This window comes from Salmo salar, chromosome 22 (genome assembly GCF_965601325.2).
Source record: "Salmo salar chromosome 22, fSalSal1, whole genome shotgun sequence".
In the NCBI taxonomy this organism is placed as follows: Eukaryota; Metazoa; Chordata; class Actinopteri; order Salmoniformes; family Salmonidae; genus Salmo; species Salmo salar.
The window spans coordinates 13,191,839-13,216,638 of record NC_138312.1 but is presented as its reverse complement, the minus strand read 5'-3'; the positions used below and the strand labels follow the sequence as shown (position 1 = coordinate 13,216,638).

At 41.0% G+C, this 24,800-nt stretch overlaps 4 protein-coding genes across 9 annotated transcripts in view; 2 read left to right on the top strand and 2 right to left on the bottom strand.

The window, feature by feature from the left end:
• Positions 1-864: 864 nt before the first annotated feature.
• On the top strand, positions 865-10,043 carry LOC106582771 (high mobility group protein HMG-I/HMG-Y). 5 transcript variants are annotated; one of them, XM_014166183.3, is made up of 6 exons: positions 865-972; positions 3,038-3,255; positions 4,279-4,362; positions 4,549-4,599; positions 4,933-4,971; positions 5,603-10,043. In XM_014166183.3, the coding sequence occupies exons 2-6, from the start codon at positions 3,148-3,150 to the stop codon at positions 5,702-5,704; spliced, it is 384 nt and encodes a 127-aa protein (XP_014021658.1). In that variant the 5' UTR covers positions 865-972; positions 3,038-3,147; the 3' UTR covers positions 5,705-10,043. The 5 variants fall into 5 exon arrangements, with proteins under 5 accessions (XP_014021658.1, XP_014021659.1, XP_014021660.1 ...); XM_014166184.3 differs by having other exon boundaries at positions 875-1,103; XM_014166185.3 differs by lacking the exon at positions 865-972 and adding an exon at positions 979-1,247.
• A 42-nt stretch (positions 10,044-10,085) lies between these two features.
• On the bottom strand, positions 10,086-15,141 carry LOC106582770 (uncharacterized protein C3orf18 homolog). 2 transcript variants are annotated; one of them, XM_045705382.2, is made up of 5 exons: positions 14,490-15,141; positions 12,820-13,315; positions 12,640-12,665; positions 12,291-12,417; positions 10,086-10,996 (listed from the first exon to the last, which is right to left on the bottom strand). In XM_045705382.2, exons 2-5 carry the CDS (start codon positions 13,108-13,110, stop codon positions 10,916-10,918), a joined length of 525 nt encoding a protein of 174 aa, XP_045561338.1. In that variant the 5' UTR covers positions 13,111-13,315; positions 14,490-15,141; the 3' UTR covers positions 10,086-10,915. The 2 variants fall into 2 exon arrangements, with proteins under 2 accessions (XP_045561338.1, XP_014021657.1); XM_014166182.3 differs by lacking the exon at positions 14,490-15,141 and having other exon boundaries at positions 12,820-14,481.
• Positions 15,142-15,214: 73 nt separating this feature from the next.
• On the bottom strand, positions 15,215-19,471 carry LOC145850205 (calglandulin). Its single transcript, XM_045705384.2, has 3 exons — positions 16,607-19,471; positions 15,790-15,934; positions 15,215-15,662 (listed from the first exon to the last, which is right to left on the bottom strand). Exons 1-3 carry the CDS (start codon positions 16,782-16,784, stop codon positions 15,473-15,475), a joined length of 513 nt encoding a protein of 170 aa, XP_045561340.2. The 5' UTR covers positions 16,785-19,471; the 3' UTR covers positions 15,215-15,472.
• Positions 19,472-19,836: 365 nt separating this feature from the next.
• Positions 19,837-24,800, top strand: part of LOC106582769 (guanine nucleotide-binding protein G(I)/G(S)/G(T) subunit beta-1) — a 31,293-nt gene continuing 26,329 nt past the window's right edge. Inside the window, exon 1 of the mRNA XM_014166179.3 lies at positions 19,837-20,181. The gene's annotated coding sequence lies outside the window, so the exon portion shown is untranslated. The remainder of the gene's footprint in view (positions 20,182-24,800) is intronic.

The window sequence follows — 24,800 nt, the reverse complement described above, 5'->3', positions numbered from 1 at the left end:
ATGTGACTAGGTCTACATGTGAATGGGTCTACATGTGACTAGGCCTACATGTGACTAGGTCTACATGTGAATAGGTCTACATGTGAATAGGCCTACATGTGAATAGGTCTACATGTGACTAGGCCTACATGTGACTAGGTCTACATGTGAATAGGCCTACATGTGAATAGGCCTACATGTGAATAGGCCTACATGTGAATAGGTCTACATGTGACTAGGCCTACATGTGAATAGGTCTACATGTGAATAGGCCTACATGTGAATAGGTCTACATGTGAATAGGTCTACATGTGAATAGGTCTACATGTGAATAGGCCTACATGTGAATAGGCCTACATGTGAATAGGTCTACATGTGAATAGGTCTACATGTGAATGGGTCTACATGTGAATAGGTCTACATGTGAATAGGTCTACATGTGAATAGGCCTACATGTGAATAGGTCTACATGTGAATAGGTCTACATGTGAATAGGTCTACATCAGGTCGTTTTGAACACGCTTACAGCCTTTTTTGGTCACATGGGTTTTTATTTCCTCTCAATGTGTTTTGTCTTCATAACTGGAGGTAATTCATTGTTACTCTCAATAACCCATACCTTTTCACATGTATAAAGTACTGCATTTTCATTATGCGTATGAGTGTTTTCAGGAAGCATTGAATATTTGCTATTCGTTTTCAATGTAGGCCTATTCGTGGAGAATTCTAGGACCTGCTGTATGTTCATGCTACTGTAAATGTATGATCTGCAGAATCTACAACTTGCGTAGGCTATATGATGCCTACCACTCACATGTGGGTGGTCCACTGAGCAAGGGGCGTGTTCGACTGTTTCACCCCTCCTACCCCCACCGCTCTCCTGAAGCATGCTTTAATAGAGAAAGTATGCAATGTTCATATATGCTCCAGCTCCAACCCCCATCATACTTCAACTGGGGTATTCGTGACCAAACGAGGATACGGCAGACAAACGTAAGGGATCACACACAAACAGAGTGAGATAGAAGAAAGGAGGGTGGGGAAGAGGGAGAGAAAGAAAGAAAGAAAGAAAGAAAGAAAGAAAGAGGGAAGAAAGAAAGGAGGCAGTGTCAGTTTGTTCCAAGGTAAACTTTATTAAAGGCGACTGTCTGTAATATAAAGACATTTTAAGAATAATATACACACTGAAGAGTAGGCTAAACTTTCCTACAATTCCATTGCGGTTTTTATTAAGTAGCCTAACAGCAAAACTAACTGGTGGGAGCAAGGTAGGTGAAACATTTATTTTACCTTTCCCATTGTTTCATTTTCTACAATAACATTGTTGCTATTTTGTCACTTTTCGATTCTGATGAATGGGTTACAATCGTGTACTCAGATCATTGAGATCAGATCAAGTAAAATGGTTACCCGCAAACAAACTGCTGTCATTCGATCTGATTCGATCTGATTTGCTCTCTCCCTGCATCATCTGTAGCTTCCTTTGAACACATGGCTTTCGCCTTTCGCACCGGTTGTAAGGTAAAATGAACGACTCCATGCAGAATATGTAGGCCTAATAATTATGTAGAATTCATGAAATATCCGACTTAAACATTTATTGACGATGCCGTGTTGGACTACTAGGCTAGCTAAGCTATAACAGATGAAAATGAACTAAGAGTTGACTTTTGTCTGGCTGTGATCTACCGTGCTTAATAGTCCTGCTCCGTTGGACACCATACCACTGCTCTAACCTATAGGCTATGTTATGGTGGTAAGTGGCGCCGTTTCGGTCAACTAGACCACATTTGTTTAATATCCAAAGTGAAAGTTTAAAAGGAGGAGATGTGACAACTTGATTGAAGTCTGCTGCGACACATTTTGGTAGTTTTAAAAGAATGCACAGAATGTGGTTTTATGGTTGCAATTACCGCCCATATGGAAAAGATACATTCAGTCTTTGTTCACTGCCAAAAACCTAGTTAAACGAATTGTCTCCTGCTATGCAAAAGTATTTGTTCATATAGCCTACTTCACGTGTGTTTAGAAACATTGTAGCCTATTCCTGCTGATAGACACAATTCCAGCTCCAAACTTCCTGCTTTGATGCAGCTGATGGTAAAGAAAGCTATAGTGTTAGCAATGCAACACAGAGGATAAGTCTTATTTTTGTTGCATTTTTTGATTGGTCTGTGCATGACCTTGAGCTTGACATTTTGATTCTGCTCTACACTTTCCCATGGGATAATCAGTCAAAATTAACAACAAAATGAATTCATTAAGGAATGAAAGACAGAATTACTGTTATTATTCAAATCAGTTGCGTGTGTCATTTACTTTCTCTACTCTATTTAGAGTGTAAATTAGTTTTTAGTTATTAGTGAAATGAACAAAAGTAGCTACTCCGTGTGGTCGCAAAATATTTAGCACTGGATTTCTGCCTCCAATATCTGTATACAAAGTGCAGACAAGACTTGATTTGATTTGGAAGGTTATATTTGAGGCCTATCTGAGCTCAAGTGACGAGTACAAAGTAACTGAGAAGCCCATGTTGAAAGCATGCAAAATATGCAAACATGCACGCATATAGCCTATATATCCAGCTACACAGACATGGACTACCAATGGTATCCAATAGGAACCGGTAGGGACTGGATATAGAATGGGTTAGATCTCAACATTGGATGGGATATTGAGTTGTGAATATCTTTGCTACTTATAGTTACTGCAGACTGAGCTCATGTATCCCCTCGTATGCCAAACCCCTGTCTGTGTCCAGTGAACCTGTTATGGCCGTTGCCAAGGCTTATATTAAGCAGTTCTCACGCTTGCTCTGTGACTGACTGCAAGACGAACGCAGTGTGGTCTTTCATTATAATTTTATGAGGTGCAGAGAGAAAGGGGGAAAGCATGTTTGTATTAACGTGTCCAGCACCCAGTCGCATTGGTACATAAACAGATTATGCACGATAGTATGCAAATGTATAGTGTAAACTGTATACCTTTTCAGTAGGCCTACTAGAAAAATGTTGCGCAACAGCGACTAGCTAACGTGAAGCCCGCTTTTACTTCCCAGGTACCAATCACGGCTAAGTCTGCCCCTCCCTAACCCTCTCCCCTGAGGCCTGAGCTCTGGGCATCCAAGCCCACACCCCCATTTCACTTCGCTGGTGGACAGACACAGGGATGAGCAACAGTGGGACCAAGGAGCCATCACCACAGCCAGGTGTGGCCCAATCACCTGTCTCCACACCTCCACGCAGGGGCCGGGGACGCCCACGGAAACAACAGCAGGTTGGATCACCACAGCATCCTCCACATCAACACCTCATACACTCATTACACTGTATAGGACTCTATATTACACAATAACATTACAACTGTACCATCGAGAGCATCCTGACTGGTTGCATCACTTCCTGGTATGGCAACTGCTCGGTCTCCAACCGCAGGGCACTACAAAGGGTATTGCATACGGCCTAGTACATCACTGGGGCCAAGCTTTCTGCCATCCAGGACCTCTATAGCAAGCGGTGTCAGAGGAAGGCCCTAAAATTTGTCAAAGACTCCAGCCATCCAAGTTATAGAGTGCTTTCTCTTCTACCGCATGGCAAGCGATACTTTAGCTGCAAGTCTAGGTCCAAAAGGCTTCTTAACAGCTTCTACCCCCAAGCCATAAGACTCCTGAACAACTAATCAAATGGCTACCCAGACTATTTGCATTGCCCCCCCGACCCCCCCCCCCCCCCCACCTCTACCTACATGTACATATTACTGTACCACAACTGCTGCTCTTTAATTATTTGTTATCTTTATTTCAATTTTTTACTTTCAATTTTTTACTCAACACTTATTTTTCTTAAAACTGCATTGTTGGTTAAGGGCTTGTAAGTAAGCGTTTCACTGTAAGGTCTACACCAGTTGTATTCGGCATATGACAAATACAATTTGATTTGAAACTGAAATAACTCAAAAGCTCATTTTAACAACTGTGGTGTGGTGTGGAGTACGGCTGCTTTTGCTGTGAATAGATTCAGAGTACCAACCATATGGCAGTTCCTTATTTTGCTGTGGATAGATTCAGAGTACCAACCATATGGCAGTTCCATTTTGCTGTGGATAGAGTCAGAGTACCAACCATATGGCAGTTCCTTATTTTGCTGTGGATAGAGTCAGAGTGACAACCATATGGCAGTTCCTTATTTTGCTGTGGATAGAGTCAGAGTGACAACCGTATGGCAGTTCCTTATTTTGCTGTGGATAGAGTCAGAGTGACAACCGTATGGCAGTTCCTTATTTTGCTCTTGCTCTCCCCAGGAGCCCACTGGCCCCCCAACACCAAAGAGACCCAGAGGACGACCCAGAGGAAGCAAGAACAAGGGGCCTCGTGCCACACCCAAGGTAAGATCATCCTCTCATGTTCATGTATATAGTTATTATGAAATATTCAATAAAAAATAAAGTGTCAAACTAGGAGCTGAACAGAAAATAACAATTGTAAGAATACGGTTGTGAGTAGACATTGCCTTATGTCTATATAAAACAATACAACATTCTCTGCTTTATCCTCCATCCTTTCTGTGTCAGAAAGTAGAGCCAGTTGGGGAGAGAAGACCTCGGGGCCGGCCAAGGAAATGGGTATGGGACTAACATACACACTCACTCATGCACACAAATATAATGAGACATGTATCTCAAATGTCTCTAGACTCCTATCTCTCTTCATAATCTGGGGATGTACAACTCCAGTCCTTAAGGGCAGTAGGGCCCTCTGTTTTTCCTGACTGATGTCATTGATTGACAGGAGGAGCATCCCCCTCACCTGGTGTCCTATAGGTCTAAATCAGCCACTGATTACAAGACAAACATTGCACCCCCCTTCACAATTGAAGTTGTCCACCGCTGAGAGTTTTACTGATTCGTTGAATGTTTTATCTCTTCTCCTCCTGTCACTTTTATTCTTCTCCACAGCCCCAGAAAGCAGTTCAAGAGGTAATCCAGGAACAGCAGGTAAGAGATATTGTTAGTACAGCATAATATGTCATATTATGTTTTTTTTCTTCTAAAATGTTTCCTCTTACCTATTGTACTTGAGCGCTACTTTCATGGAGGTGAATATAGGCCTGAGCTAAGGCGGAGTGCGCGAGACACTTCCCTTCATACAGCACCTTCTTTCAGAGAATCAACAGATTACACCAACAGCTTGCACAAAAAGGGGCCAACGTCACTCAGCACCCTCGTCCATCTTATCACATTTTTCGCTGCAGAGCCGCGTTTCAAAGAAGTTAAAACACATTAAGAACTGAAACCGTTAAGACTCCATCTTTCAGACACAGACATGAGAAGGGGAAGAATGAGTCAATGCTGAGAGGGGAAACCTGATATAACTGCTCTCTTCCCCTGTCGTCTTGGTTTCCTGACATAACCGTCTTCTCCCTAGCATTTCTTGGTCTCACAGCCAGACCTATTTCCCCACATCACTCATCTACACACTCATTCAAGTATATCATTACTCACACACACACACACACACACACACACACACACACACACACACACACACACACACACACACACACACACACACACACACACACACACACACACACACTAATGTCTGTATTTTTGTGTCTTGTCACAGAGTCCTTCAGAAGAAACTGAGGGCCCCTCACAGTCACAGTCTCTGCCCGCTGAGGCTTCGCCGTCTCAGGCTCCAGCCCAGGAAGTGGAAGAGGGGGAATAGACAGTGTGCCACAAAACTACCTCAAGGTTTGGGCAGAGACAAAGAGGTGTACAATCCAACCTCCATTGTCATGAGGATTCCAAAAAAAAAAAAAAAAGATAATAGCCCTGCTTTGTAGAACAGTAGGCCTGATGGTGGTATTGTGATTGGAGTCTGTCCAGCACTGAGGCTGGGTCAATGATGGACATAGCTTTGGTCAGTTGATTGATTACTTAGGATTCGGGTCAGTGGGTGGGGCTGTTCAGAGATTGGTGTGTGTGTGTGTGTGTGTGTGTGTGTGTGTGTGTGTGTGTGTGTGTGTGTGTGTGTGCGTGTGCGTGTGCGTGTGCGTTTGTGATGTTAATGGTGGTGGCATGGTGGGGAGGGGTTTTTAAAAAAAAGGATGCAGCTGCTGTCATCAAATTTGACTGACATTTCAAAACACATTACCGGGACAAGATTCGTGACCCATTTGAGCCCTTTGTCACACAGGAGCTCGACTCAAACGTCATTGTCTGTCCTGATTGTGAAGAAACACGGCGATATTTTGTTAGGTATACGTTGGAATGGGAATACATGAACATGAACAGAATTAAGTCTGAACTCAACAGTGACATGACATCACACGTCAGGTTTTGTTTTTACTACATTGCTCTAACCAAGCTCATTAAAACCTTAGGGGGACATATTTGCGAACATTTAGAACAAGTTTTTGTTTAAGTTTAAGCATCTGCCAATTGAAATTGTTGACATAGTTGGATATGATCAAATGCTATATATGATCAAATGCTACACGTTAGCTGTTCCCATTAAATAATCCTGGCACATTTAGCCCTATGCTAACCTCACCAGGTGGCAGTGATTCTTTCCTGTAACAAATTCTGCATCTGCCTATCAAAGATCCTAAACTTTTTCTACACAAACCAATGGCATTTCTTAAAATAGGTGAACTTGCCCAGAGGGATATATTTAAACCTCCAAATTCAAGGTTTACTTTTGTTCCACTTCACTTGGTCTCAAGTGTAGAGTGACAATATTGCATGATCATCGCATCCTTGAGTAGGCTACTCACTAACGTTACGTTACGACAAAGCTTGTTATCACATATATAACAAAATTGTATGTTTTTGCTTATCCGTTCCACATACATCCACGTGCTTTTACAGATAAAATGTAAAGGAGGTCTGTGCAACATTTAAGTTGATTGGACATCGTAAAAAAAAAAAACTAAAGAACTTTGAAAATACATAAAGTGCCACAGTATGATGTGTTCTGCAATACGCATTATACTGAGACACTTCCTGTATTTTAAAAGTTCTATATCTTGAAAACTTGACTGCTGACATCAACAGTGGTCTAAAGAAATACCAAAAGATAGTTTTTGAGTTGAATTTTCCTTTAATAATACATATATAATGTTGTACATATAAGTGCAGCCTACATAAGAAAATAAGTGGGGTTTTTGGTCTAACGGTAATCTTATACTATGATATTATATTCTGTATTTTAGGCCTATGCAAAATACAAATGAATTATTAAGTGTCTTGCGAGATTCAGCTTTGATCCAAACTTTATTAAACAAGCACCGTTCCTGGAAGTGGTGGAGCGCCGTTCCGGCAATGGCAGCACTGAACCCCTGTGTAGCAGTTGCCTATGTGTCGGTCTGCAAGAGGGACTCCAAAAAGTTCCTCATTAAAGATATTTGTCATCTTAATTTACAAGGTTCTGGCTGCACTTCCCTTCGCAACACACTATCACAATAAATGTAATTCTACATTTCAAAGGAAAAAACATTATCTCACCTGGGATTCAAACTTGCCGCAAACGGCAAATGGTACCAGGAGCCAGGCTGGCTACACTGTGAGCTGATTGTCCACCTGAAGTTGCTTGTGTGTTTTCGTAACTTTGAATAGCAGATCCTGCCATTTGACTTCTGTTAAGGACGTTTCCATGGACAAGTGTTGGATCATGTCCAAATACGTATTTTAATTAGCTGATACGGAATTTGAACCAGATATAAATATACATACATACAGCCATCTGGTGAGCTATACAGCCACCTGGTGAGCTTAGCATGTGCCAGGTTATGTAATGGGAACAGCTAACATGTAGCCTTTGATCACGTACAACTACATCAACGATTTTAATTGGCTGATGCTTAAACTAAAACTTAAACTTGTTCTAATGTTCACAAGTATGGCCCCCAGGGATTTGTTTGCCTTAATATAGCTATGCACATAGCTATTCAGGTGCGATTCATGTGTCATTCTACTCAGTTATGATATTATTCCATTTTTATTGTGTATCTCTGATCTGTTTTTGACATTCACAATATTACTTGACACACATAAACCTCATTAAGACCTTAACTCACCTCAGTTCCTTTGCCTTTCAGTCTACCTCAGTCACAGAAAAGCAGAGGAGAACTCTTTATAGCCTCTCCCCATACCAAAAAAACAAACAAAGACACACACACACACACACACCTACTCAGGACAATCCCATACACACTGTACCCACTAGCCTCACACTCTCACTTCCACTTCCATGCTGACTGACTCTTTAAGCGGGTCCCAGCAGCAGCCTTTAGTGGTAATGCTCTGATTAAATATCTGAGATCAGACTCGGGGCTAGATTCTATCAGATCCGTGCTACATTCACATAGCGGTTGTTTTGGAGGTGGAACTGCGTTAGAGCTGTCAAATCCACAAGCGGCTGCTTGAGTTACCTTATCGCGGACACTGCCATTGGATGCAACGAAACCACACCCGACTTTATATCCAACACATCTATCATGGATCATTTCTATCATGGATAGAGCCTACACTTTCTATCGCCGTTTTGGACTAACGCGGTAGGGATAATAAGGAAGGAAGGGAGGGGTTGGTGACACACATGATTAGTTAGCTCATACCGCAGTAATACCGGACCTCCAACACTGCCAAAACATCCCCGATGCGGATGTCGGCCAACGTGGGTTAACACTCGATCTGATAGACCAAGGCCTCGATTCAATCTACCTGGGTTCAAAATGACCCAATATTTTACTGTTTACTGTAGTTGGTTACTTACTCCTTACTTTTTTTTTATTGTTTTATCACAACCTCTGTGAGCCCTTACATTTTTCTCTCGCTTCACTTTTTACGTAAGATACAATGTGATCATTATTTCATTTCAAACTTTCACACTACAGATGTGTTGCATTAACAATCCTAACATTAGTTGAACTGATGTCAATGAAGTGTGAGACAAGAAATAGTGAGTTAACACTTTGTTTTGGATCTTACTGTAATGTGTTTCTGGAGTGCGTGGACTTATCCATGTGCAATCTTTTTCTAGGGAAAGTTCAAGCGTTTAGTTTTCTGTCAGTTGCAAGTTAGTATGTCTTTGAGTCTTTTCCAACCTAGACTTTTTCTCTTGTTACTTCACCTCTTTGGATGGCATCACTGTTTGCGCTGTGGACTACCTCTGAAACTAGTCTGCTTTGGCCCTCAGTGGGGTGACTGGCTGGTTTTAGCTTTGCTTGTCCCCTGCAATCTTACCATAGCTATGGAACAACTATATCAGAGGTCCACTCATCTCACTTTGTTCGTAACAGCATACTGTATACAGATGTAGGATCTTAATTTGATCACATTTTTGTTGCTGAGAAATGCAAACTTGTAGTATATTTGAGATTTAAAAAGGCTTCTAAGTTTGTGATTTCCGCTTTGGAATTTCAGACATGATTTGCCCTAATAAAAAATGTATCAACCCTTAACAAAAATGTTAATGAATTATAAACCACATAATAATTCACATTTCCTGTTGCTGCAGGATTATGTTTCTGCTGTAGCAAACTGGGTCAAATTAAGATCCTACATCTGTAGGTAAATAAACCCAAAGTACTGTACTATGATGTCAGTAAGAGTGCCTCCTAACCTAACCACAGTCATACCTCAGCAATGTCAGGATAGCCACTATCTCTATTATAATCACAGTGTTGCTCTAAATGAGCTGACTGATATTGATATATTCAGTATAAATATTTTAGGAGTTTATTTCATGTACTTGTTGTTTTGCTTTATGTATGAGGGTTTTTAAATATTGAATAGAGTAGTTAGGTTCTCTTATCTTGTAACATCTCCAGTTTTAATCTTTTTTTGTGTTTTTGCGATCGATGAATGAAAAGTCTCCCTTTTCATTTTAGTCTTTCATATATTGTTTGATTTATTTTTGATTTCAATCCATTTGAACTTGAATACACAACTCAAAAGGCTGTTTTCTAATTTGCCTCTGATCTGTCTCGCTTCAATGTGTGTTTGCACGAGTATAGAGGTGCTACTTGGTCTTTCTGTTACCAATAAAAGGTTCACATATGTTTGTTTGTTATGTATTCATCAACAAATTGTAGCACAATAAGTGGTCGTCAAAATGCTGTGGTTTAAATAGTCTGTTTTAGTGTATAGAAACCAATGCATCTGCTTTATTACTTGTTAACGAGGAAACACACTACTAGTAATACTCTGAGGGCAAATGGAGAGTTCCCATAGAGGCGTAAGTGCTGAAGGACACATTTTGGACGTGTGTGGGTACATTACAGTATAGTAGTGTACACTGGGTGGCTTACAGTTCCCCAGGCATTGTCCTGCAGCAGTAATAGTTCTCCAGATCTCCTGATGTTGTGTTCTAGTTTTCCAATGTGCAGAACGTCCAGGTCTCTAGTCCACCGCCATTATGGAAGCAGTTCAACATTTAGCAAAAACGTTTTATAGGAATCACTTGTCAAATGTGGTTGTCTACATTTAGCAGCAAAATACAAACGTGTGGAAATAAATAATACATTCGAGACAAAGTTCTCATTAGAGAAGGAGGTGGGAGTTCCAGCAATTCTGCCACCAATATCACTTAACTATAGAGAAAGAGAGCGATCCAACAATGCACCACACTTGGAAGTATTTGTGCAACCAATAACAACCAGTGCAAAATCATTACTCGCATCATTTCCCCATATATCCCACCGTAGTCACTGACGACAAGTTATAAACTGTAGACAATGAAAATAAGACTACGCTACAACTAAAACATCAGACTTCCCTTATAGCCCACCCTGAAAAAACATTCTCCAAACATCAGTCTGTTTCCATGGCCTTCAATCCAGTTTTCCTTTTTTTTCCCTGAGCGACAGATCTCTATGATGGGACAGCTAGTCCCCACTCCCCCCAGTCCCCTCTCATGCATGGAAGAGTGCTGTTATGCATTGAGAACGTTGGCTACGTCTGTGAAGACCAGGCGACTGGGCCTCTGCGTCATCCCCTGGGAGGTCGTGAGAGTCTACAGGAGGTGGGGTGGGGGCAAAACGGTATAAGTGTGAGACATGAGACACCATATTATTTTGTACTGCCATGGTCATAAGCAGTCATATCAACTGTTTTTTATTAATATTTTGTAATCTGCCACTGCTATGACTGCTTATTACATATGTTTTAGTGATGTAGCGTTAGGAACAAAGAAAGGGGTGGGAAAGTGAATCGATTACTTATATATATACACACTTACAGTACTAGTCAAAAGTTTGGACACACCTACTCATTCAAGGGTTTTTCTTTATTTGTACTATTTTCTAAATTGTAGAATAATAGTGAAGACGTCCCAACTATGAAATAACACATATGGAGTCATGTAGTAACCACAAAAGTGTTATACAAATCAAAATGTATTTTATATCTTAGATTCTTCAAAGTATCCACCCTTTGCCTTTGACAACTTTGCACACTCTTGGCATTCTCTCAACCCGCTTCATGAGGTAGTCACCTGGAACGCATTTCAATTAACAGGTGTGCCTTGTTAAAAGATAATTTGTGGAATTTCTTTCCTTAATGCGTTTGAGCCAATCAGTTGTGTTGTGACAAGGTAGAGGTGTGGTATACAGAAGATAGCCCTATTTGTTAAAATACCAAGTCCATATTATGGCAAGAACAGCTCAAATAAGCAAAGAGAAATGATAGTCCATCATTACTTTAAGACATGAAGGTCAGTCAATCCGGAAGATTTCAAGAACTTTGAAAGTTTCTTCAAGTGCAGTCGCAAAAACGATCAAGCGCTATGATGAAACTGACTTTCATGAGGATCGCCACAGGATAGGAAGACCCACAGTTTCCTCTGCTGCAGAGGATAAGTTCATTAGAGTTACCAGCCTCAGAAATTGCAGCCCAAATAAATGATTCACAGAGTTCAAGTAACAGACACATCTCAACATCAACTGTTCAGAGGAGACTGCGTGGCCTTCATGGTTGAATTGCTGCAACGAAACCACTACTAAAGGACACCAATAAGAAGAAGAGACTTGGGCCAAGAAACACGAGCAATTGACATTAGACCGGTGGAAATCTGTCCTTTGGTCTGATGAGTCCAAATGTGAGATTTTTGGTTCCAACCGCCGGATATAATATAATATAACTGTAGATCAGTGAACAATAGATCGCTGCTGGGGATTCAAGATGAGTCTGAAGATAACGGAACCGTAAAGACTTCTGTGTGTCATCGTAGGTCTACAGTAGATTATCAGTATCATTGAACATGGGAGTGCAGCTGCAGCACTGCTTCAGGCTTGTAGTGTATATAGTACCTTGTTATTGGATCCTGTGAGGTTGCCGTCCCGGTTGTGGTCCAGTAGTTCCTGTTCCAGGTCATCCTGTTCCTCTGCCGGGTCAAAGTTATACATGGGCATCAGCTGGTGCCTCAGCTTCTCCAGTCTGGGCGGTGAACACAGGGCAGAGGGGGAACGAAAAGGTTAGAAAAATGTATCTCGTATTGAAACCTTTAATGAAATGTGAGAAACACACATTACTGACAGTTCTCTCAATGCTATGATTATTTGAATATGCGTGAAGGACAGCCCTCCCTTTCACAAATCCGTCTGATAACTTCAACTCTTATATAATGAACTACATTGCAATTCAAGTCAATGTCCTCACCTCTTCCGTTTCCTGATATACAACATCTGGGATGGGAGACATGGTGGGGCACAGGAAGACACATTGTTAATTAGATAAAAGGGGCAAAAGCGACTCGTTCATACTGAACACTGTCATGACAAACAGACATATTTTGTGGGCATGGAAACTAGGTAGTGACTAAAGCGATTGCTTTCTTACCATGACCAATGCCAGGCCAATTACAGTGATGATGCCAAAGGGCACCAGCACCATGCCCATCCCCGAGCCTTCTAACGCCACCTCTGACAGCTTGGTGGCGTTGTAGCTTGTCTCGTTGGTTGTTGTTATAGTAATGGTACTGGTCATGAGTGTTGTTCTGGATGCGGTGACATTGTCCCGTTCCATCCTTGCGTCCGTGGTAACGGCGAGGAGGGAGGTCATGGAGGTGGGGGTCATGCTGGAGACAGTGGAGAGAAAGCTAGCGCTGGTTTTGGCCATGGTCGAATCCATGGTTTCAGCTGAGATGAAACAACTGAGGAATCTAGAGAGTTGTCTTGTTGTGTTCCACTGCTGTGGGTGTCTCAATGTGTCTCTTTTCTGTATCTCAGTCACCCATGTGTGTCACAACAGCCACAGGTTGTCTCTCTCTGGACTGAGGTCTGCTGAAGCATTGGGAATGCATTGAGCACACCAGAACACACTCTACAGGCAGAACCTGAAACAAATCGTTTTACACCGTCAGATCGGAAAACAAACAAACATATTATGCACACTACAATAGCATATCATATGGCTCTGGTTTGGTTGGAGGTTGGTTTTGGGTGTGCATGTGTGTGTGTGCGTGTGTGTAAGACAGGCCACAAACATCCTTCCTTCCGCAAACGGTTTGGAAAGAGTGGGAAGAGGTTTAGGTGGGTAGCATGTTTGAGGTCTGAGGGACACATATGTCAAACAGGAGGGGATTTTCATTCTGATTATATAAATAAAGGCAAAGCCTCTGATCACCTGCTGAAATTAGTCAGGTGTGTATCTTGATCTAAAATGACGAAACAAACTGCCACCAAGATGCATCATCCATAAATACTAAACTAAATGCAAAATAATCTTGTCTGTTTGTCACAGTGCTCATGACATGACTAGAATTTCGCCACGTAAAAGTATGTGTTTGTAGAAGTAGGTAAAAGCATATACGTCCCCACCCCTGATTCCATCAGATTGAACCCATAACCCGTTGTGCCGACAGGGCAGCAGGTAGTGTTGTGGGCAGGATGTGGGCACCAGAAGCAGAGAAAAAGGTGTCAGAACAATGCAGATACAATACAGAGGAAAACAAACCCCTAGACATGGATCTATATAGACTTTATAAAGGGCTTGAGAAGGCTTCATTAAGCTTTCATAAGATATAATTACAGGGTCAATGTATTGAAATGCTGAATTATGCCATGTGTATTGTTGGCCAATAGTATGGCAGACATGCGACACCCTACTATAGTGTCACACAAACCGTGAAAACAAAGACACATGAGCCGTCTGGTGTCCCGCCCCCCTCAGAATGCAGCCTGCCTGCATGCCTGTCTGTTCACCTAATGAGGAACATGTGCAGTGCAAGCTCTCAACCAATCAACACCAAGAGCAAGTCTCAGCCTTTGTCACTGTCCAATTAGAGATCAAATACAGTACAAAGACAGTCAACATAAAATGTCCATAATATAACATGTTTATCTCTTATTGTCTTATTCACACCATGGAATGTTGTTGCATAGTGATCATTCCTCTGTAAGCCAATGAGTATAAATAAATAAAGGCTTTTAATCCTGCCAACGTGACATGCAAGCTCTTGCCTTAAATGCCCTCCCAGATTAGTGGTATATGTTGTGTACAGTACCTACCTTTCGTCGATGTGGTACGAGAAGCACTATAAAATTGTTTAAAAAAGGAGCCGTAGGAGGCAACAAGATAGAGGAGGCGTAATATCTTAAGGAGAAGGAACGTTTCCCCCTCTCTACACCTCCTCTTCTTCTGCTTCTCCCTGCTCAGCAGTAACGCAGGCAGCTGCTCCACTGACTGAGGGGCTGTTTACATGGAAAACACACTCATTCTCACCGCTGCTCCACTCCATACAAAGCAACCCAACCCCTGGCTGCTTCCAAAGGATTCCCTGTCTATCTGTCCTTGCTCCCTTAGACCTGTTCCCCTATCTTGCCCCTTGTTGTGTTTCATATAACAGTAGAAGCTCCAGGGATTCTGCAACCATAGACCTGTGATCCAAAGCCCCCATCCCTCCTGTGATAGGTCGGATGGGGTGTAAGCGGCAGCTGCCGTTGGCTCCCTGAGCTGTCCATCTGGCTTTAGGGATGAAAATGGGATTTATTGGTTGGGCAGACCAGATGCTATCAGGCAGAGGGGGTGGCTGGCCTGGGGAACTTAACCCTTTGATGAATATCCTCTAAAAAGGCAAGGGACTGGAGATTCTCAGTGAGGCCAAGGTGCTTTCACTCAAGCCCTTTTCATTCATATAGTACCTTAAGGTTGTACAGATGTTTTGTTGTTGTCATTTTAAGAAATCATACATATGAATGATTATATTTACATCAAAAGTCAATCCGTCAGCATACAAGGTAGTAATAGCCACATCTTTATATGAATTCAAATATAAACATCTGCATACTTGAGGACCAACATTGAAAGCAATTGTCTTGTTTTATCAACATGCATGATCAAAACAGGTGAAGCATGATGTTCATAACAGTAACCTACACTGTCAACCCTGACCAATATAATGTTTCCTATTCATGTTTGCCTTCGTTGATTAATTTAGCTCATCTTGAAGGAGCCTCCAGTCATCATGGTCACAAATTCTGGGAAGAAAATGTTATGCTTTTAATGGTAAAAAGGTTATTTGTTCAACCTTATCCAGGTCATTCTCAGAAAGATAAAAATCAAAAGAGACTAGTCTACTCTGACCTTCATAATCAAAGCTTCCATCTCCATCTTTATCTGCCTTCGTCATTTGCTCTGCCTCTAACTCATTCTGTGGTTCTCCTACATTCATCAACACATACCTGCAAATAGAGTTGGTTTGTTACTGATTCTAAAAGTTATTTAAGTACATATTGGGGAAGAACAGTCTGCAAAAAGGTATCTAAACTGGAATCGAGCCATAGTTGCTGTAGGTATTGTTAGGCTTACTTCAGGGTATTCCACTCGATACATCCCTCGGCCTCTTTCTCAAACACCTTGAAAGCAGCTCGTAGCACAGCATGTTGGCCCCTTGCGCTTTCATGAACCAATGCCATCAAACCCAGGAAGCTCTCACGATTAAAAGTACCTTTGCCTGTGATGACACAAAAACAGGTGATAAGGGAGATATTACCACTGGCTATATATAGCTGTGTATAGGAAACCAAATGAGAATTTGACAGCCTTAGTTATACAATTTATTTGGATGTATTTTGAATAAATAAAAATAAAAAGAAGAAAGTTAAGGATGTCTTTAACGTTGTTAGTGGAATCAATATGTATTCGTACCTGGTGGTTGGTATTTATTGGTGGTAAGGAATGTATTACATTCCTAGACAGAGATAAACTAAATGTCTAGACCTGAGTACTAGCATTTCACAAGTGAATCCCAGTGAAACACTGACATCTAGTGATGACAGAGAAATCCTACATGTTATGTTACAGTACAATGGTTTATGGTTTTAGTGGTTTTAGTGTCTCTCACACTAAAATGAATCTTCACAGAAAAAGTGAATCACTCATCTGTGTGAGAAGAACAGCCCCATTTGATAAAATTTCATACAAAATTTGACAGTAGAATACAAGCATTGTCGACTTTTTTTCATCAGCTATAAAAGTTAATTGTACAATACAGCATATCATTATTATGGTAGATAACATTGTATTAGTTACTCAAATAAATAGTTAGTAAGATGATATATTATGCACATAAAACATATCAATGGTCACGTTAAAATGAATGCCATATTGTGAAAGATATGCTCACCATCTTTGTCCACATCTTCGGCTGTCTGAAGTAGCTCTCTCTTGGTGGGATTGATTCCCATTAAACTCATCAGTCGCTCCAGGCCCTGTATCTTCACAGTTCCATTTCCTTCCTCATGAAACATCTCAAAAGCACCTTTATACTCAGTGATCTGTTCTTGTAATAGAACATTTGCCATGCAAAAAAAGGGTGAATAAGAATAACTTTTGATGGAACTGAGTAAAGTTCAATCATCAAAATATGTTATGTCATGTAGTCCTGTAAATAACAAATAAATGTTGATGGAACTGAGTAAAGTTCAATCATCCAAAGATGTTATGTCATGTAGTCCTGTAAATAACAAATAAATGTTGATGGAACTGAGTAAAGTTCAATCATCCAAAGATGTTATGTCATGTAGGCCTGTAAATAACGCATTCAGATTAAGAAGTTCAAAGAAAGTACTTAACTACTAAATGTTTACGTTCATGCCCAAGGCCAAGGGTCAGTTTTAAAGAAAATGTAATACGTATAAAATATGAGCCCATGTTGACAAATTGTAGAATCCTACAAATTATAGAAAAATAGATGAATTCTTCCAAAAGCTGGTTCACCATTTTGTTTGGTGCTAGAGAAATTGACAGGAGATGTACACCGACACGATTCATAGTGAGACTAAATCGACCTTTTTTTATTACTCAAGAACCTCTGTTACCCTTTCCCCTGGGTTAGTTATACAAGGAGACATCTATTCTGTACTTGCTGAAACTACAGTGCCATGAGATTCACAGGTATACATCTTTTAAATATGACTGATTTCTGGCATGTCATTTGTCAATATAAATCCTTTTGATAATACAAATTAAACATAAATATGATTAGTATGTAGCACATTTGGAAAGTATTCAGACCCCTTGACTTTTTCCACATTTTATTATGTTACAGCCTTATTCTAAAATTGATTTAATAGTCCCCCCTCCCCCATCAATCTACACATAATGACAAAGCAAAAACTGTTTAAAAAAAGAAACTTTAATATTACATTTACATAAGTATTCAGACACTTTACTCAGTACTTTGTTGAAGCACCTTTGGCAGCGATTATAGCCTTGAGTCTTCTTTGGTATGACACTACAAGCTTGGCACACCTGTATTTGGGGAATTTCTCCCATTCTTCTCTGCATATGCTCTCAAAGTTGGATGGGGAGGGTCGCTGCACAGCTATTTTCAGGTCTCTCCAGAGATGTTCGATCAGGTTCAAGTCTGGGCTCTGGCTGGGCCACTCAAGGACATTCAGAGACTTGTCCCAAAGCCCCTCCTGTGTTATCTTGGCTGTGTGCTTAGGGTCGTTGTCCTGTTGGAAGGTGAACCTTCACCACAATCTGAGGTCCTGTGCACTCTGGAGCAAGTTTTCATCAAGAATCTCTCTGTACTTGGGAAAGTCCTTTAGGTGCCTTTTGGCAAACTCCAAGCGGGCTGTCATGTGCCTTTTACTGAGGAGTGGCTTCCGTCTGGCCACTCTACCATAAAGGCCTGATTTGTGGAGTGCTCCAGAGACGGTTGTCCTTCTGGAAGGTTCTCCCATGTCCACAGAGAAACTCTGGAGCTCGGTCAGAGTCACCATCGGGTTCTTGGTCACCTCCCTGACCAAGGCCCTTCTCCCCCGATTGCTCAGTTTTGCCGGGCGGACAGCTCTAGGAAGAGTCTTGGTGGTTCCAAACTTCTTCCATTTATGAATGACGGAGGCCACTGTGTTCTTGGGGACCTTGAATGCTGCAGACATTTTTTGGTACCCTTCCCCAGATCTGTGTCTCGACAAAATCTACGGACAATTCCTTCGACCTCATGGCTTGGTTTTTGCTCTGACATGCAGTTTCAACTGTGGGACCTTATTTAGACATGTGTGTGCCTTTCCAAATCATTTCAAATCAATAGAATTTACCACAGGTGGACTCCAATCAAGTTGTAGAAACATCTCGAAGATGATCAATGGAAACAGGATACACCTGAACTCAATTTCGAGCCTTATAGCAAAAAGTCTGAATACTTTTTCCCCCCCAAAAATTCTAAAATCCTTTTTCACTTTGTAATTGTGGGGTATTGTGTGTAGATTGATGAGGAAAACATGTTTTTATCCATTTTAGAATAAGGCTGTATTGTAAAAAGAATTGTAAAAAGTCAAGTTGTCTGAATACTTTCCAAATGCATTGTATCTAAATATGTTGTTAACCATCAAATGCAGTTGTTTTACACAGTGACATCGACTGCTCCGGGACTGAGCTGCTCTGAGACCATTCCATCTCACGAGCTTTCTTTTCAGCAGGTGCTTTTCAGTCCCGAGTGAATCTCTTTAGTACAACCTTAGAGCCAAAGGTTATTTCTAATAGCGCAGAGGAGTTCAATTCAACGAAAGAAGCTCCATAACGAACATTTAGAAATGGCTACCAGTGCATGGGGATTCACAGTCATCACCAGTAAGAAAAAGCCTTAGGCTCATGGATCCTTTGGTCAGAACATGTTTCTGCCTTGGTTTTATTTTAGCAACAGATTTTAGATGTGAAAAAGGGCTTACGTTTTTTTTACGGATCTAGAACACTTTTTAAAATGTATAAATACCCAGCAGATACACAAACACTGTCCAAAACTAATTCTGGGTAGGAGATCTGTTCATAAGTAAGTAACCTTGCACGAGCCTGTCTCTAGTGTGAGGCAGCTTGATGTACAAGTACAGCCTTACACTCAATCTATCTCCTTAATGCTGAGTGTTAAACAGAAACACATCAGGTCCCATTTTTAGTATGACTCGGCAAGGGATCGAACTCCCAACCTTCCAATCTCAGGGAGGTCGGTCTAACCACAATGCCACGTATAATTTAACCCAAATCTTTGCAATTCTTCACCCTTCACGCAGGCAGGCAGGCAGGCACTCCCCCCACCCACCCAAACTGGTGCAGCCAACTTGATCCTTATATTTGTTTGAGTCAAAACATAATTTCCTGTAAAAGACTTATATGTAGCTGTAGTATAGAATATCATTTTACGAACTACTGTAAACACATAATATACCATGATGAATGATCAATTTATTGGACAATTATTTTGGTATTTTGCATTGATTACTAGGCCTACTGTATTTTTTCTAAACGAATGGCCAAATTCATTTTGTGCGTGTGCGAGCGCTGCTGCAGAGCGTGGGGTTTCCCATAGCTGATTGCAGGGTTACCGCGCCCATCTTCGCCGTTCGGTGGCCGGGAGAAGAAGAGAGTGACTATTGAGAAAGGGCGGCTAAACAGACTTGTGTCATAGACTAAGAGGAAGTGGCTTCTAAATGAAATATAAATCGGGCGAAGACATTAGTGGAAACCGATTATTGAGAATACAGTTGCAAATACAGGCAATCTGTGTCCCGTCATCAGCAGGGAGTGGAGTGATTGTTTTCCCGGGTTGGTCCAGGTTGTTGAAAAAAAACTCGGGACTAGGATTTGCAAACTAGCGGTTCACGGGCGTTAGTTGATGCGTGGATTGGAGGTATACACCGTTAGCTACCTTTTCCAGTCAATGCCAAATAAAAAAAGCCAACGCCAACTGAGAAAAAGGTAAGGGATTGTGAAATGTTGCACATTTGCAATTCAAACATACAATAGTGGGATTATTGGTCGTGTTAGATTAGCCAACTGCCCGGTGGTGGGGTCGTTGGCTAACGCGCGTTCGTTTAGCCGAGAGAGCTCTGCTTGCTTTCCAGTTGACAGTGCTAACTAGCTATACCGTTAGTAATGTAACGTTACATTATGTGTTTAGCTACACAGACTGTACAGTAGTCTACCTATATTTTACAGCCTGAGTTCTTTGCAGGGATGTGTTGGACCCTGTCAAATTCATGAGAAACGGACATGGTAGCTAACTAACGTTACTGGCAGCAAACACTTTAACCAGTTAACGTTAGTTTGCTAATTTAGCTAGCCTAGGTACAGTTAGTTACACCTGTATCTAGCTACAACAATGTTGCCAAGATAGCTTAATTTCCATTCAACATATTAGTCGTGCTTCGTTATCCCTAAAATGAATTTAAACTACATTGTTTATTAACGTAGTTACTTGTTAGCCGGCTAACATTTTTTAGATGGACGACCATGGCCTAAATGTAAGTGCTAGGTAACTAACGTTAATTTGGAATCTGAGTGGTCAATTAGTCAGGCTAGTTTGGGCCCCGATAATGTTTATGGTCTGTGTTCAAATAAATTGAGGCTTTGTTAAATATGCCCTTTTGGTGAAGTATGACCACTTTTTCGACATTGCATTTGATTTTGCAACCCACACAGAACGTTGTCAGCTAGCTATACAGTTAACGTTAGCAAGACTAACGACGTTAGCTAGATGGCAGTTATAACACTAGCTGCATGTTGACTAAATCAATTTCTGCAATTTATCCACCACCTTAACGGTAGCACAATTGCTTTTGTGCTGTACACCTTAATCAAATTAAATGGCTACTGCTCGCTTTAACGACACGGCTATACTAGCTAACAAGGTAATTGGATTTTATTGGCCAGCAACACTCGCTAACTCCTTTTAGGTGCTGGAGTAACAAGTCCAACACGGGGGCGACAGGAATGCTGAAACAGTATTCTGTATTACATTTTGTTGGATCTTTTCTGTTTGATTATTGTCTGCCCCCTCTTTCTGATAATCCACAGCGCACCCCGCTGAAAACGTCCCTTGTCTGATATACTGTAGCTAGCTAACGTTAGTTGGCTAGTGAAGTGTGTGCTAACGTGAGTAGTGTTGAGGTCACTGCTGTTGAGCAGGGTTGTTTGGTAAAACGTCGTTAAAGTGTACATTGAGGTAATATTGTAAATCCAGATCTACATCTCGGGGCCTTTTCACATGTTGCATTAAATAGTGAGATTGCACATTATTTTCAAATGTTCAAATGTAACATACAATGAAACTGAATATATCTTCATTGGTAGTAGCTACATTAGTTAGCTAGATTTGATTCGTCAATTCTAGTAGGCCTACAAGCGGCAGCGAACAAGATGGCGTTTGCTGCCTCACAGGTTTCCATTGATGCAAGACATTAGTATGCCATCGGTTGAGGTGGTCAGTGTAACTGTGTTGGTAGTGGTAGCTACCGAAACTTATTTTACATAAACTTCCAATCCAGCTAAAAAATAATAATTCAATGTAAATTACATAAGAAATCTGTTAGTATACAGTGGATCCAAACCGATGTTTGAGAAGAGCAGTTCTTGCATTTGCAAAATATCAACAAAGAGTAGTAGTTGTTCAAACAAATATGGTAACCTCATCTGATTAACAGAGAGTACTTCATCAGGTTATTTTCAGGTGACATTCAAAATGGATGCAAATGGTGCTCTTGCAATGCAAGCAAATATTCCTACCACTACCACCTTGATTCGGTATTATGTAGCAAAATTCATTATTTTTTTTTACATTGGATAAAAGCAGATAGAGCTACAAAATGGTATATCATACACTGCATTTGAGGAACAATGGGAAAGTTATTATGTTTTGAAAGTTGATAAACATGTAGTCTCACCTTTAAGAAAATGGCCATTGAATGGTTTGCTACCTACACCACTTCAGCATTGTTCACACCCTCTTAAGCTTTAGCCCCACCCATCTCTTTAAGGGTTGAGCCAAGCATTCTGTCCTAACAGTAGTCAAGCACCCAAGCTAACTGGTTAACGTTGGCTAGCTTGCTAGCTACTTCCAGACACGCATGGGAGAACAGCTCACTGACCATTTTACTCGCACTAGTAGAGCTGGTTAGGCTGTATTTATGTTATCCAGTGTTGGTGACTGCAACTGTGCTGCTGGCAACAAGTTACGCTTTTTTGCCCATGTTCACTGACACCGGCCATATTCAACAGGTGTTGAGCATTCATAAATGCGTCAGTTATTCTGCGCTCTGGTACACTCAGACGAGAGTGCTCTGAAATCGGAGTAAAATTTGTGAAATTTGTTGCACTGATATTATAGTATCAAGCTTTCTACAACACAGGCCTGCGTTTGTGGTCTTTTAGTTCTTTATTATGCAATTACTTGAATATTTTTACATGGTAAAAGGCAGCTCAATCTTTAACTAGAGATATAAAATACTGTAATATTATTTGGTGGAATGTGCTTTGTGGCTGCTCGATCTGGCAAGCAAAATGTTGTTTTGAAGACATTAATTTGCTTTGATTCTATTGTTCCATTTGTACATGTGTTTGCAAGGCACAACAAAAAAGAAACCAAGCTCCTCACTGTTCTTCTACCTAAATTCCATTTCCCCTGTCTCATTCATTCAATTGCGTTCGGACCGCTCCCTCCACACACACGTGCTGAGTGCGCATACAAGCTCTGGTTAAGCCTACAGGAATAAATGCCTATAAAAACCTACAGTGCATTTGGAAAGTATTCAGACCCCTTTTTCCACATTTTGTTACGTTACAGCCTTGTTCTAAAATTGATACAATTGTTTTTCCTCTTTAATCTACACACTACACCACAATGACAAGGCAAAACGTTTTTTTGTTGTATTGTTTGAGAATTTATAAATAAAAAAACAGAAACCTTATGTAAATAAGCATTCAGACCCTTTGCTGTGAGACTCGAAATTGAGCTCAGGTGCATCCTGTTGCCATTGATCATCCTTGAGATGTTTCTACAACTTGATTGGAGTCCACCTGTGGTAAATTCAATTGATTGGACATGATTTGGAAACGCACACATCTGTCTATATAACGTCCCACAGTTGACAGTACGTGTTAGAGCAAAAACCAAGCCATGAGGTTGAAGGAATTGTCCGTAGAGCTCCGAGAGAGGATTGTGTCGAGGCACAGATCTGGGGAAGAGTACAAAAAAAGGTCTGCAGCATTTGAAGGTCCCCAAGAGCACAGTGGCCTCCATCATTTTTAAATGGAAGAAGTTTGGAACCACCAAGACTCTACCTAAAGCTGCCGCCCGGCCAAACTGAGCAATTGGGGAAGAAGGGCCTTGGTCAGGGAGGTGACCAAGAACTCGATGGTCACAGAGTTCCTCCGTGGAGATGGGAGAACCACTCAGACGAGAGTGCTCTGAAATCGGAGTAGATAGCCAGAGTGAATTTACTAGCTACGTCTATCAACAGTTGTCGCAGTGACATTCTATTGAAATGGATACTTGTTTCGTTTGAAGATGTAATCCGGAGACAGGTGTTTTCTATCTCCTTAGCTATCATACTCTAATTCTACTGATTTCAAAACTTGCTCCTACAGAAAGTGGAGCGCAACACTTATGCAGTTCTACTATGTGATATATTATATATATTTTTTAAACAGCGCTAGACAGGATTACCTACACATACTGACCAGCTCAAATAGACAGAAGTGTGCTACATGGCAGACTCATCTGAACTCATGTCCAGCCTACTCATCTCAGCCAATCATGGCTAGCGGGAAGGTTGCTGGCTTTTTCTGTGGCTAAACCAACTAGGCTCGTAATTTAACAATTGTATTCGTATTTACAGGTGGCATACAAGTCTGTTATTAAGGCACGTGCAAGTTCACATGTTCAAGAAGGCATTTCTGCCAAAAACACATTTAGATTTTTTTGTTGTTGAAAGTTTACTTTCAAATGGTTCTCCTGTGAAGTAGTGACCCACGACATATGCCTAGTTTACTCAAACGAGTCATATTTGACCACAACAATGTGTCCCTGTGCAGTCAAATGACATCAGAACAGGAGTGTTCCGTGATCAACATTTGCACTAAAAAGCTAGCTGTTAGGCAGGTTTTCAATTGCCACTGATGGCCTTGTCTTGTGAATGTGCATGAATGGTCTGCGATGCCAGGGTAAACTTTACTGCAGGGTGTTTTCCTGTGATACACCCAATTACATGCATTTAATCCAGATCATAATTGTTGCGTGACAGAAGGTATGAATTAAACCCCCACCACCCTTATTCCAGATGTGTGTTTTGAGCATTAGTTAATTTTGATAAAAGGACAACCTCTAACAATCTTGTAAGTATGTTGTGTGGAAGAGACTAATCATACATGCATTTTTTTCTGAGTGGAAAACAGATTTCTGACCCCAGTGTTTTTTTTTTTCTTTTCCCCCAGCTGTTTTGTTAGTGGGCATAGATGGGATTAAATATTTACTGTCTGTGGATTTGAGCTTTTAGGATTACAGGCTTGGTCAGTGATAGTGCTGTTTATGGTCTTTTCTA